Source organism: Dendrobium catenatum, unplaced genomic scaffold (assembly GCF_001605985.2).
Source record: "Dendrobium catenatum unplaced genomic scaffold, ASM160598v2 fragScaff_scaffold_1456, whole genome shotgun sequence".
Classification (NCBI taxonomy): Eukaryota; Viridiplantae; Streptophyta; class Magnoliopsida; order Asparagales; family Orchidaceae; genus Dendrobium; species Dendrobium catenatum.
The window spans coordinates 798,590-813,172 of record NW_021319918.1 but is presented as its reverse complement, the minus strand read 5'-3'; the positions used below and the strand labels follow the sequence as shown (position 1 = coordinate 813,172).

The following is a 14,583-nucleotide window of genomic DNA, read 5'->3' as shown; positions in this document are numbered from 1 at the left end:
TTTGTGTGTGTGCTAGATCTTCGTACAACGCCAAGATGCTAAACTTTATATTTCTCTACCGACGCAAATATTCCATGACGCAACAAATACGTAAGCCCTTTTTAGGCTATATATATATACATGATTTCAAAATAAATTATAACAATTTCTAATTTAAATACTTACATGCTTTAAAATCTATAAGTTTGCATCAAAATTTACATTAATCAGAGAAATTTCTAGGTACCATGAGAAAAGATCAAACCTACAAAATCCCTAGTTCTTGAAAAACTTGGTCGAACTTCATAGAAAATAGTAGTAACATTGCCAAGAAATACCTCAATTCCTGCAAGAAAACTTCACTGTAAAATCCTATATCAGCAGTAGAAAGAACCGATAGTAATCTTCCCAATACTTTATACAAAATATAATTTACTGAATCAATCGTCATCCATCAATGATCATACATCAATAAGAATAAAAACAAATCATACATAAAAATACATAAGCATCAGCTGTAGTAATTATTTTGTAACTATTAGAACATCAATCTTATCTTATTCAAACTATCAACTGTATCAATTATTCTTCATCAGCAATCAAATCCATGGATATGTGTATCTACTTCAGCATGGGAGAGATTATTACGTGCGGAGTCTGGACGTAAGATCTTTCCAGAATTTATGAGGGTACATAGTAAATACAGAGTAAATACACAATTTGTACATATCCGCACTAATCCGAATAATCTGAACTCCGCACGTAGTAATTTCTCTCAACATGGTGGCATGTCTGACGGCGGCGGCAGCAACTGTTCATTCGGGCCAGTACCATTTTTAACTATCAGCACAGTCTCCATTCCCCAGCTTGTATGTTGATCCAAATGGCAGTGCATGAACCAAACTCCTGTGGCGAAACCAGTCAAAAAGTGCTTTCAGAACGCAGAAAGCAGAAGTACTAATGACATAGTTAATCTTAATGGTTCACTAATCCTTCTGCTAATAAGTCAAATAGTTAAGCTAAATTGTTCAAAAGATTTACCTGGATTCCTGGCCCAGAAGCGAAGCGCCACCCAGCCGCTCCTCGTAACTCCAACGGTATTCTCATAAGGCGGATCAACAAGATTATAGTTCAACGGATCCTTCTCCTCATCAAAGTTCCCAAATCCTCTTCCGACCACATAGAAGCTAAACCCATGGAGATGCAGCGGATGATTCTCCGCAGCCAGCAAAGTCGTCCCCTGAAACACTATCTCCACGCTTGTGTTGTACTCCACCACCCTCACCTCCGTCGCCCTCCTCGGAAACAGAAGATATCCAGGCAAGTTTTCGCCTGTGAAATTGAAAATCAGCGGAGGCTCCGCCGGAAACCCCTTCCCGTACACCCCGCTTATATTCTTGTAATATGCGTCCAACACATCTATAGACGGAAGCACAAAGCTCTGGTTGTTGAGACTCGCCGCGAACCGGTCGTCGTTGGGTCCCGAGCACGTCCTTCCCGGCTCGCAAGGAAGCAAATTCACCGCCACCGTGATGCGCAAACGCTGGTCTATGGCTTGGGGGACGTTAACCGGGTATTCTGTCGTTCCCAGAGAGCGCAGGCGTGAGACGAATTCGGTTGCTGCAGCGTTATCGGTGTGATTAGGCAGAGTGGTGGAAGGGAAAGCAGGGGTGAGATTCAGATTGCCGAAATTATACTGAAGAATGGCTGTGGTGGTCGTGGTGTCGTTAGGAACTCCCTCGGCGCTAGCGTAGTTGTGCGCGGCCATGTAGTATCGGCCGCCATTGGAGTTGTTTGCGACGAAGAGGACGTCGATGGTTTGGCCGGGGGCGATCATGATGAAGTCGGTGGGGAAGGGCTTGAGGTAGCTGGCGTCTTTGGCGACGACGGTGAGGGGGTGGTTGGCGATGGAGAAGAAGAGTTCGTTGTTCATGGCGGCGTTGATCAGGCGGAGGAGGTAGGTTTTGCTGTACTCCACGTTAGCGATGAAGGTGTTGGGTTGGGAGCAGGGGTAGAGATCGCCCGGCTGGCCGTTGATGGTGTAGGCGTCGGAGATGTTGGGGGCGCCGCCTGTTCGGAGGGCGTCGGCGATGACTTGGCTCACGTTGCCTTTCCACCACTCGCCTGTGGAATGACGAAGATGTCAATGAATGCATAATCAAAGTGATTTTTTTTATTTTTATTTATTTTTTTTAGAAAAGGGGCAATTAGATACCATTTAGGGTTTTCATTCGGGTTTGATTTTTGTTTGAACTTGGGTTAACCCGACTTGGACATGTTTAACTCGAATATGATCTGTTGATTATAAAGGAAAAAATAAATGAGTTTGAATTTGAATCAAATCGAACTTGCCAAGCCCGAACTTGACTCGTCTAACATGTTTGCTATACGAATCATAAACTTTTTGGGTTAACAGGAGCCAATTACATATATATAACCTGTTTAACATAATTAACTTTATGAGACCTGCCTAACCCATTCATGAATAGTAATGAGGTAAATTTGGAGTTGAATAATCAAAGTGTTTTTATTTATATAGATCAGGTGAGTTTTTGGATTATCATGACCCATTAGTATGAATATGACCTGATTCAATGGCCTGAACTCAAATAGTAGTTTAGTCAATTCTGAATTGATTTCGTGTAATTCTAAACAACTTGAGCTCAACTTAAATAATAACGAGGCCTATAATTTAAACCCGATCAAAATAGTAATTGAGTAGAGTTAAACTTTCATTTTTTTTAGTTAGATTTGAGTCATTTATTAATACCCCTATATGCCTAGCACTCAAATCTTACCTATTCAAATAACATCATCCCCCTATTTTCATTTTTCAAATTAACATCATCCCCCTATTTTCATTTTTCAAATTGACAATCAAATATCAAAATTCACAAAAAAAAATTGTTTGCATACCTAGTATGATGGGAATCTCCTCCTGGGGGGTTGGGAATGGGAAGGTAGCGTTGCTCTGCGGGTGAATGATGATGGCACCATGGACAGTAGCCCGATCCCAATCGATGTGGGCATGCCACCATATCGTGCCTTCTTCTTCACTGAATATCAGTTGGTATGTAAAGGAAGCACCAGGTTGAATCGGACATTGCGTGATATACGCTGGACCATCAGACCATGGGTTTCTAGGCTGGACCAATCCATGCCTAACAATAACCAAAACATTTTAACTTCTCCTTAGCTAAAGATTAAGAGATTATTATAAGAGTAAAGTGGTTCAATCATACCAGTGAATAGTAATGTTGTAATCAGCTTGGTTGTGAACATTGACCAAGATGGTGTCCCCCTTCTGAACAATTAATGTTGGCCCAGGAAACTGACCATTTACCGTTAAAATCTTCTTTGTTTGGCATAAACGTGTGTAGAAAGTCTCTTGAATCTAAAATACAGCCACATAGAACACCAGTAAGCTTATATTCTACCACACATGAAAATGATAAAAGTGTTAGCTTATGAAGCCTTAGCACTGCATGCATGCAACACAAACAGTATAACACGCAGAGTTTCCATAATCAGCTTACGTTAAAGTCGTATTGTTGAATAGGATCACCCCATGCTTGCCAAACCAGCAGCCCAAACAGCAAAAGAAAGCCAGCAAACCTCATAGAGAGAGAGAGAGCTAGAGAGAGAGAGAGAGAGAGAGAGAGAGAGAGAGAGAGAGAGAGAGAGAGAGAGACAGAGGACTATTAGTATGGTGTTATAGTTATGATGAAGTCCTCAAGGATTGAAAGTAAGGGGGTGATGGAGATTATATAGTGGATCCATATTAGTCATGTGGATGTTGAAAGATAAGAACTTTAATGAGAAAGAACAACATGGTCAAAGAATCCCATTCAATTCATCCACGGTTTGATATCTTTCAAGCCTGCAATTAATTCAGCTTATTCAAACGCACTTGTGTTCTTCCACTGCTTGCTTGCTTTTTTTTTTTTTTAATCTTTTCAGGGTATCAAAGTTTAAAGAAATGACTTGTTTTGATTTGTCAAAAACTGGATTAGCGAGGTAGAGCTCTCACAAATGATATTTTCTGTAATGTTTGAATAATCTGTAAGGTGAAGTTATTCTTCTGAAGAGGTGCTGGTCAAAGGTGTGGATGGTTTGTATACAAAGTACACAGTTAATGGTATTCCCGTGAAGAAGAATTTTGGTGTAAATATGGATATATATAGTGGATTATAGTTGGTGCATTTATATATAAATATGTACATAGATATTTATATGTATATACATATACAATGAAAAAATATGTGATATAACTTATGTTAGGATGGGCTTACAAAGTGTTGGATTTGCTTTGAGATTAGTGAAATATAAATTCTTCGTAGTTAGCGGTACTGGTCTTAAAGCAAATTTAATGATTTTTTAGACTTCTAGGTTAACATAATATCTTTATCTCATTCTAGATGGAAAACAAATTCAAGTAAGAATATCTTGATGTAAATTGCATCAAGATGGGCTTAAGAGCTTTAGGGTTTGCATCGAGATTAGTGTTTATATATGATATCATGAACTGCACAAATCTCAATGTAAATTCAAAGGCTCTTAAGCTCATTCTGATGCAATGTAAGCCAAAATATCTTTATGTAATTTTTTTTTTCATATTATATGACTAATAATGAGTAGTAATTTATCAATCTAAGAAATTCAACACAAGATCAACACATGTGAAATAATAAAATTTATGTATTATAATGCACGAAGTACTATTCTTTTATTTATTTTATGTATTAATTATTCTCTAATTTGCAAGCTTACACCTTTATTAGTTCCTAACAAGGAAAAGTTTTCTATAGCCAAATATGTCTAAGTCAGGAACAATTATTAGGTCAGGTGACCTAACGTTGCTCTACGTTCGGACGCCAATAATATGTCGCCACGTGTTCTTACTCTTTACCGCGCGGCCCGATAACCCGACCCGGGACGGAACCCTGGATTGTTATGTTCGCCTATTGCTCGGTATTGCTTGGCAATAACAAGAAATACCGCTCTGTCAAGGCCAATACGGAGCAATACCGAGCAATACCTAGAAAAACTCAGTATTGCTAGGTATTGGTCTTCACAGAATGGTATTTCTCGTTATTGCCGAGCAAAATCGACAAATACCTAGCAATACCGAGCAATACCAAGCAATATCGGGTCCGTTCCGGGTCAGGTCGTCGGGCCGCGCGGTAAAAAGTTAGAAAACGTGGCACTATTTCACTGGCGTCCAAACGTAAAGCTACGTCAGGCGTCTTAACCAAATAAAAGTTATGCACTAAGTACTATTCTTTTATTTATTGTATGTATTAATTATTCTCTAATTTGAAAGCTTACACCTTTATTAGTTCCTAACAAGGAAAAGTCTTCCATAGCCAAATATGTCTAAGTCAGATACCCATAGAAATATATAGCCGTAATTGTCAAAAAAATATTAATTAAGTAATTAATTAATTTTCAACGCTTCTATTGTTACGTGCAGGAAGGGAAAAATAAGCTTTATATGATAAATTGAAAAGTTGAAATGTCAATATCATTCTTTTTTGGCAAAACATCATAAAGGAATTTTTTTTATAATTTTTTTCAAAAAGAAAATTCTATTTTCAGCAATATTGCATTGAAATTTATAATTTTTGTTAGATATAAGCCTTTACCATACATAATTTCTTAATTCAAATATTTATTTATAATACTTTTTTAAAAAATGATATATTATTTAATAATTTAGTATCATATATTTTTTATTTTTTAAATAATTATAATTATTTATTGATTTTCATCTATATTGAATCCTTATCTCTAAATTCTAAAGGTCATTTGGAATATGAAAAGAGAATTCAAAGTTGATAATAATATTAATAAAATTATTATAAGTTGATCATTTATGTATAAAATATATGAATAGTCATGAAAATATTCTGAGTAGGTGGGGCAAGAGGAACCCTAATGGAGGCATCATGATCTCAACATAGGTCAATAGTGATAATTTGAGATTTTACCTGGGCTATATTGAATATTATGATTAAGTCTTGAGGGCTAATTCTATAATCTTAAGTTGTTTTAAAAGCATTGATCTTTAACGACTTCACTGCTATATTTACATTAAATGGAGGTCGAAAGGTGTATGCCTTGTCTCACTATAGAAAAAATTAGAATTTTCAATGAATGTTTTTGACGAATGAATTTTTTAGCACGAAATTGGTGGAATTTTCACTGGAATGTAATTCCCTTGCAAAATAATCGATGGAAAACTTATAGCTCAAATTATTTGTGGCAAACATTTTCCGACAGTATTTTCAACGAAATTTTCACTGGAAATGTTTTCGATGAAAAGTTTTTCCTACTAGCATTTTAGTGACGGTTTTAAATCTATCTGAAATCCATTGAAAATTTTGTTTATTAGCATATTTCAAAAAAAAAATTGGTAGATTTTTCTATTGAAAATCATCAACTATCCTGCAGTCCCCTTAATTTGCCAAGTCATAATCAAGAAATCAACTATTTATAAGCTTTTTCCTTTCCTTTTTAAGATAAAATTTTTTATTTTCATTCGTAAGGAAGAAATTACAAAATTTTCTAAAATACATTAAAGGTTACATCGCCATATATCAAATGATCTAGAAAAAAAAAATGAAGCATGATAAAGTCAAATACATATAAACATGCTAACCTAACAATCGATAAACTTCAGAGTCAAAATGGTGGAAGCATTATATTTATAAATTTGAAGGTAAATTTCCATCCAACTCAAGAGAATTTAATCCTCTTCAAAGTATAATCAACACATCAATAGTTGACGATTTGTTTCTTATTTTCAACCTACCATGCAATCACTTAAAGGATAATATAAAACCTCAACTATCTTATCATTTTGCACTAAAGTACACAGCTTGCCCTTCAATGATGCATCACTTAGCCCTATAAATTTGTAGATTCATATGGCATAATCAATGAGGGTGGTGGTCTCAAATAGCTATTCAAATTCTAATTTTCACTCAAATGAGATTGCTTTCTAAAGACTTGTTTGGGACGGCTTTTTTAATGCTTCTTAAAGCAACTTTCTAGTACAAAAATTAAAATTTGTATGCTAAAAGCTGCTTTAAGATGCATTAAGAGAGCCATCTCAAACCAAGCTAGCCTAAGTCTTCTTATGAAAAAAATTATATTTTGAGAAAAATTCTTGACAAACATGTTGTAGTAACTTGTCATACCAAGAAAGTACACACCTTTGATAACTTAGTAGACCTTACTCATTTAGCAACAACTTATAACTTTTGAGGATCTGCATATGTCCCATCTCCACTTATAATATGAGCACGCACATAAGTAGAGTCGTTGTTCGGGAAGGGTCAAATGATGAAGTGTATGAATGGCTTCATAGGTGCACATATGCCTTTTATGTTGCACATTTATAGTGTGTATATATACACACACACACACACACACACACAATTATGAAGGATTTAGCAGTGATATGTTAAAACAAGAGTAAGCTTTATCCAGTCAACATAGAAGTTAAAGCAATGTTCAATCAATTATCTACATATTGAGCATTTAAGGACACACTTAGATGCATATTGTATGTACATTTAGATGCAAATAATATAAATCTTACCCAATGTTTGCTTGGTTTGAAGTATAATTCATTATGCAAATAGGAATAGAACATAATAGTTCTATTCTTTAATTAAGCACTTCAAACATGTTAGAAGCATTAAATGAGAACTGCAACCCATCCAACATTCCCATAATGATATATGTTGTGGGCTAGAATATACGCGGCGATAGAGTTTTAACTATACATCTTAGCTTTACACGAATATCCAGCTCACACACAGAGAACACAAGATTTTTTATGTGGAAAACCCTTGAAAGGGGAAAAACCACGAGGCCTAGCCCAGTTGAAAATGATTCCACTAGAATTTAAGTCAGTTACAATGGGCTGATTCACCTCCGAGGGTGATCAGATTACAAATAACAACTGTACGATAAAAGTCCGGGTGTCAGGTGATGGTCTGGCACTTCGGGCCTTAGGTGATGGTTTGACGAAGGTGACGACCTCTGACGAAGGTGAGGGCCTCCGACGAATGTGAGGGCCTCTAACGAAGGTGAGGGCCTGAGATGGTGGTCTGGCGAATGCGAGGGCCTCTGGCGAAGATGAGGGCCTCTAGCGAAAGTGAGGGCCTCTGGCGAAGGTGAGGGCTCTAGTGAAGGTGAGGGCCTCTAGCGAAGGTGAGCCTCAGGTGGTGGTCCGGCGAGGCTCCGGTGGTGGTCCGGCGGTGGTGTGACGATGCTTCCGAGGTGGTCCGGCGAGGGTGAGGGCCTCAGGTGGTGGTCTGACAAGGCTCCGCGATGGTCCGACGAGGCTCCGCGGTGGTCCGACGAGGGTGAGGGCCTCATGTGGTGGTCCGACGAGGCTCAGGCGGTGGTCCGATGAGGCTCCAGCGGTGGTCCGGAGAGGCTCCTACGGTGGTCCGGCGAGGCTCCTACGGTGGTTCGACGAGGTTCCGGCGGAGGTCGAGGAGGAGCTTCTTCCTTCTCTTCCTTCTCTTCTCTTCTGGTCTGGCGAGGCTCCGGCTGTGGTTCGGCGAGGCTCCAGCAGTGGTCCGATGAGGGTGAGGGCCTCAGGTGGTGGTCCGAAGAGGCTCCGGCGGTTGTCCGGCGAGGCTCCGGCGGTGGTTCAACGAGGATCCTGCGGTGGTTCGAGGAGGTTCCGGCGGTGGTCGAGAAGGAGCTTCTTCCTTCTCTTCCTTCTCTTCTTCCTTCTATTCTCTTCTTCTCTTCTTGCTTGGGTCTCCTTTCAAGAGAAATGAGGGGTCTATTTATAGATTTTATGGAGTGGCATGGCCCGTAAATAGGTGAGAGATCAAGGGTAAATGGAGAGTGGTTTGATGGACGGCCAATATTGAACCACTTGATCATGGACCGTTCGTCATGCATTTGGAGGCCTTAATGATTTTGGAATTCAGTGATCTTGGGCTCGTTGGATTCGTCTCGTCGAGCCGCTCGATTCGACTATAAGCTCGTCATATTTGGAAACCGTTTGGTAACTAAAACAGTGGTGCAAAGATTCTAATAGCCGTCAGGCATTAATGATTTTGGAATTCAGTGATCTTGGGCTCGTTGGATTCGTCTCCTCAAGCCGCTCGATTTGAATATAAGCTCGTCATATTTGGAAACCGTTTGGTAACTCAAACAGTGGTGCAAAGCTTCCAACAGCGCTTCGGGTCCTTGATTTGGGCTCATTTAGGCTCGGATTGAGTCTAATTTGGTGTCGTTGGGTTTGTATTTTCGAGACGCTCAGTTTGACTGTAAGTTTGCTGAAATCAAAGTTTGGGTGATCCCGAATTTAATTTTTGAAGTTTCCGTCTTAATTTTGCCTCGAGATTAGTGCCCGATCAAGATAACTTTTTGACGATATATCAACATAATAGCATACGACAACAACACATGCATAAAGTAAGTGGAAACCCAATGTATCAGCTCCAAATATATAACTCCACAACCAATACTGTAAGAGCTGACCAAGAAACAATAGAACATGTTGAAAGCTGAAGGAGCAGACTAAAAATAACAAAATCCAGCACCAGTAATCAGTAAGACAATAAACTATGCACAGAGAGTAGGAAACCACCAGCAAAATCTAGCTCAGGAAGAAAACACCATAGCAACCATCAAGATTAAAACCCCAATGCCACTCAAATCTAAACCCATACTCATTCATGCTTAAATGAATGCACCAGCCTTGCTTATACATAATAATAATAGTGGAGGAATTAGTAATAACCGCATAGAGAAAAAATACAAACGAAAAGGGATTTAAAAAATAGAGATTAAGGCTTCGTTTGGGACGGCTTTTTTATTGCTTCTTAAAACAATTTTTTAGTACAAAAAAATTAAATCTTTGCACTATAAAGCTGCTTCAAGAAGCAGTAAGAAAGTCTCCCAAACAAAGCCTAAGAATGCAGACTGTTGGGTCAATCAATGTTATTTCCCATTGAGGCCATCAAGGAAATTAATATATAAATCACCAAAAAATAATTAGAATGAAAAATCCTCGAACTGGTCGGACCCATAGATGCCACAATAGTATTATACCAATGCTGCCATTTAATAAAGAAATATAGAAAAATAGTAATACTCAAATGAATCAACCCTTCATTAAGTAACTCACGGCCAGCTTTGCCGCCGGCAGTCAAGGCCGACGGTAGTACCGGCAGCATACACCGCTGGGTTTTCAACGGATAACCGACGAAAGCCGTCGGTAACCACCGGTATATTACCGGCGGTTTAAGGGAGTTACCGGCGACTTAAGTTAAGCCGTCCGGTATCGAAGTTACCGGCGGCCAAACCGGTAACACTTGCTATCTATCTTTTCTCTCACTCTCTTTTCACTCTCCCTCTCTTTTCTCTCTCCCTCTCCCTCTCTTTTCTCTCTCTCCCTCTCGATCTCTCGCTCTCTCTAACACTTGCTATCTATCTATCTCTCTTGTTCTCTCTCTCTCCCTCTCCCTCATCTGGTCGGCGGTCAGAGAAGCTTCGTCGGAGGCGGTCGGAGAAGCTTCATCGACGGCGGTCGGAGAAGCTTCGTCGGTAGCGGTCGGACGAGCGGAGGCGAGGCAGAGCGACCGAAATGAGAGAGAAGGAAAGAGTAAGAATGAAATGTGAGTTGCGGGTCTGGTCGTATTAGGGCATTTACCGGCGGTTTTCCGGCGGTCCGGACCACCGGTACAAAATAACTTATCAACGGCGGTCACGGCCGCCGTTAAACCGCCGGTTCATATTGATGTCCGGCGGTTTATGGACCATCTCTAGTACCGACGGCTTAACGTACCAAACCCATCGGTAGGCCGCCGGTAATTAAAACCGGCGATCAAACCGCCGGCGACACCGGCGGTCTATAAACAGCCGGTTATAACCGCCGGTAATAGGCATTTTTCAAAAATTGTTCAAGACAACTGCTAACTCAAAACAAAGCTGCAATACCAAACCTCAAGTCAAAATCAAGATCACAAGGAAAATCACAAGGCTCTTATCACTCCATATGTCCAAATGGGAACCAAATCCCTTTACATATGGAAGGTTCCCCTTGTCCTTTGATTCTCTTTTCAAGGCCTTCCTACCACCCAACGTGTAGAGGAAAAGAAACTTTCCCGAAGCTGGAACTAGCTTTTCCAATGAGATGAACTATGTGTGGGTAAATAGGATTGTGAATAATTCGAGCATTCCGGGTTAAGGATTGAACATGGGGCTGGTGTTGATAGAAGGATATATATATATACACACACACAATTTTGATTAAAATTGTAATGTGTTTTAATTAGTAGTGAGTAAAAATTGAAGCTCTCTATATCATTTTTCATTTTTTTAATGATTTTGTGATGAAGTTATGTCAAGTCTAAAAAATAGCAACAGAATTGAGATGCATTTGTAACAAAATTCAACAACCAAGCAAACTTTAGAACAATTAGTTATATGTTGATTCTAATTGTGTCGATCAATCGGGTTTTATTGTTGACTCATACTTCAATTATGCCGATCAAGCTAACCCAAGGGGGCCTTTCCCTACTTGGGATTTGGAAGGCTTATCACCAAAAAAAAATTTCTGCACTATCGTACAACAACAATATAGTTGGATGTAGCCCGGCCACATTGTAGTCTTAACTTGGAAATAGAGCTAAAGCTGAGCACTGCGGCTCTTTGGAACCAGCATTATGGTTGTCACACCCTAGCATCTAATTTGAAAGGATTATTATTTTATCTTTTTAATTTATACAGCTAGAGCTACCTAATTTTTATCAATATAAATACCAATGAAAATAAAACTATCGATCAAAACATGAATATAGACATCTGTATTCCTTTCCCAAAAATTATGTACACGACTCATGATCTATATAATTATAATATATCTATTCTACCCTAAGTACAAAAGAATAACTATTGATAAAAATAAATAAGCTAAAATTAAACCTGAAGAATCTTGAGCAGCCTCGCACTCTTGATCCTCTATTCTGACCTGAAATATTTAAACCATATATAATAAGCAAAAAATTCAGCACGTCACCAAAATCTAAAATTGAACTCAAAATACAGTAAAGGAGCAATATACATGTTAGTGATCAAATCATAACAGTAGCATTCATATGATCATTGAATATGTATAAAAGCAGTAAAATTTACATGCAGTAGAAGTAATATAGTACGGTACGGAAGCCAACAAAATAATACAATGGGAAAACTAATAAACCAGAAATAAAGCAGTCTTTGTATTAGTACCATCAATCAGTAAAGAAAATATATAAAGAGGTAAAATCAAAGCGTCAATAAAGATTGTTAGAATCATATCAATGCAATAAAATCCTATAATAATATACAAATATTATTAAGTTATTATTTATATGTATCACATCAATATCTTAATCACATGCTCAGTATATCATGTGTTTAATATGTCACATACTCAGTATCACTACAGTGAATCAATAGTATTAAGCAGTATTGGTGTCTGTATGAGTAACAATAAAATTAGTGGCAAGAATAGTAAAATAGTGCAGTATCATCAATAAATCCATGCAGTAACAATAAATCAGTGCAGTAATAAAAATATATAATACCTCAATAACATGTATTTAAGTAATCACACTAAATAAGTACGAAGTTCTAGCTATCACAATATTTTCCAAAAATAAGTAATTGATAGTCGGTAATTGTTGGCTCAATAAACATAGTCGTGACACTTTGCTCGTCGGAAAAGTAATGACTCTTTATAACTCTCAACCATTGCATCATTGCATCAGTAGAAGATAACACCCAATCATAATATTTAAAGAAAAGCTCATCAGCCTATCATGTTATATAGGTCAATTAATCTCCAACCAATATGTCAACTAGTATTTAATAGTCTTTTATACACACATACATAATATTATAAAAGAAATATTGATCAGTTATTATTCAATCATACTATATTATAGTAAATAAAATATAATTAGGTTTAATTCAAAAAGTTTCAAGATATCCTAACGGTAAATATATACTGAGCATAAATTTATATTTTCAAAAATTAACTAAATTATCATGGATTATATATAAAAATATTTTGAAGATTTAATTGAATTAAAACATTATTTTTAGATGTTAAAATAAAAATTTTAAATTGGTAAAAATCATTATTTTTTTAACATTATCCTACAAAAATATCTCAAATAAATACTCAAAATGTTCAAAATCTTAATTTCTATAACATCTAAAAAAATTATGAAGTGAAAGTTTTACCAATACAAAGTTATCCACATTTTTTTGTAACGGAAATACAAATTTGATTGAAAAATTTTTCAATATACCAAATTATTGAAAATAGAAATAGGATAATGATTCATTACAATGAGATGAGCAAATCTCTCAACAGGGTCAACGAACGAAAATCATTCAATGCCTCCAAATCTTAAATTATATTTTCTCTTTCTCCTATTTTTCTCTCTAAATTCCCTAATTCCATCTCTGCTAGCTGATTTTAGGAATTAGGAATGTATTTTATTAAATTATATTAAGTGGTTTAAGATATTCATAAATAAATATTAATATAATTATATAACTTATTCAATTTTTAGCATAAAATTCATATAAATCATTTTGAAATTTCAAAATTTATAGAAAAATATTCATAAAATAACAAAATTTATTAAGAAAATTCTTGTGAAATCGGTTTGCAAAACAAACACTCACGGTCCAAAAACCCACACTTTTACTTACAATATGTGTCAATTTCTAAAGGATTTGCAATAACACTAAAAAATTATGAAAAAGTTGGCGTAATTAAAGAACTACAATATCTATGTTATGACAAAGACAATTTATGATTTCAACTTATAATAATTCCTAAAAAAATTATTTGTCAATATCAAAATACGGGCTATTACAACAACTGAGAGTTGGGCTTGAGACAAAGAGCAGATAATAGAGCGTAAAGTGAGCACGGACAAGAGAGAGCGAGATCTATACAAATTCTCTCAATTTTTCATAGTGTATTAAAAAGAACAAAAATAAATAAATATAAAAGGCGGTGTGGATCATGTTCTTTTTTCTTTTTACTAGTCAAAGTTACTTAAAATCCCTAGTTTTGATTAGTCAAAATTAGGTTAACTTAGCCATTTTGTCAGCTAATTAAGATCACAACTTGTAATTGCTTTCTTTCTAACTATCTTTGTTAACAACTTGCAAGCTTTCACCTTTAATTCATTGGCTTCATTGTGAAAAAGTCCTCAATAGCCAGTTAGTTAAGACGGCTGCAGCCTTCAGATTTGTAAGGTCATTATTAGTTGCGTAATCAAAGAAAGTATTTTTAACTAATCAAACGTGGAAAGTGAGTATTTCATTTATAAAAAAAAATTATTACGGCCTTATTTTTGGACTTAATTTGTAATTAATTTTTTAATCTATAATTACATATGTAATAACTAAATCATTAAATTATATAAAAAAATGGTTAATATTTATTTCTTTTAAGTAAAAATATATATTTTTATGTATATGTTTTGATATCATTTGAACAAGGGTGCTATATAAATAAGTATTAAATTTTTTGTATTTTTTTTTTATTATAAGTCCATA

The 14,583-nt window shown here is 36.5% G+C and overlaps 1 protein-coding gene across 1 annotated transcript in view; it reads right to left on the bottom strand.

Annotated features, from left to right (window-relative positions):
• Positions 1-423: 423 nt before the first annotated feature.
• Positions 424-14,583, bottom strand: part of LOC110103452 — a 30,305-nt gene continuing 16,145 nt past the window's right edge. Inside the window, exons 7-11 of the mRNA XM_028700146.1 lie at positions 3,516-3,602; positions 3,222-3,373; positions 2,896-3,140; positions 1,021-2,103; positions 424-885 (exon numbers count right to left, since the gene is read on the bottom strand). Of these exons, the coding sequence (XP_028555979.1) occupies positions 755-885; positions 1,021-2,103; positions 2,896-3,140; positions 3,222-3,373; positions 3,516-3,602 (1,698 nt within the window). The 3' untranslated portion in view covers positions 424-754. The remainder of the gene's footprint in view (positions 886-1,020; positions 2,104-2,895; positions 3,141-3,221; positions 3,374-3,515; positions 3,603-14,583) is intronic.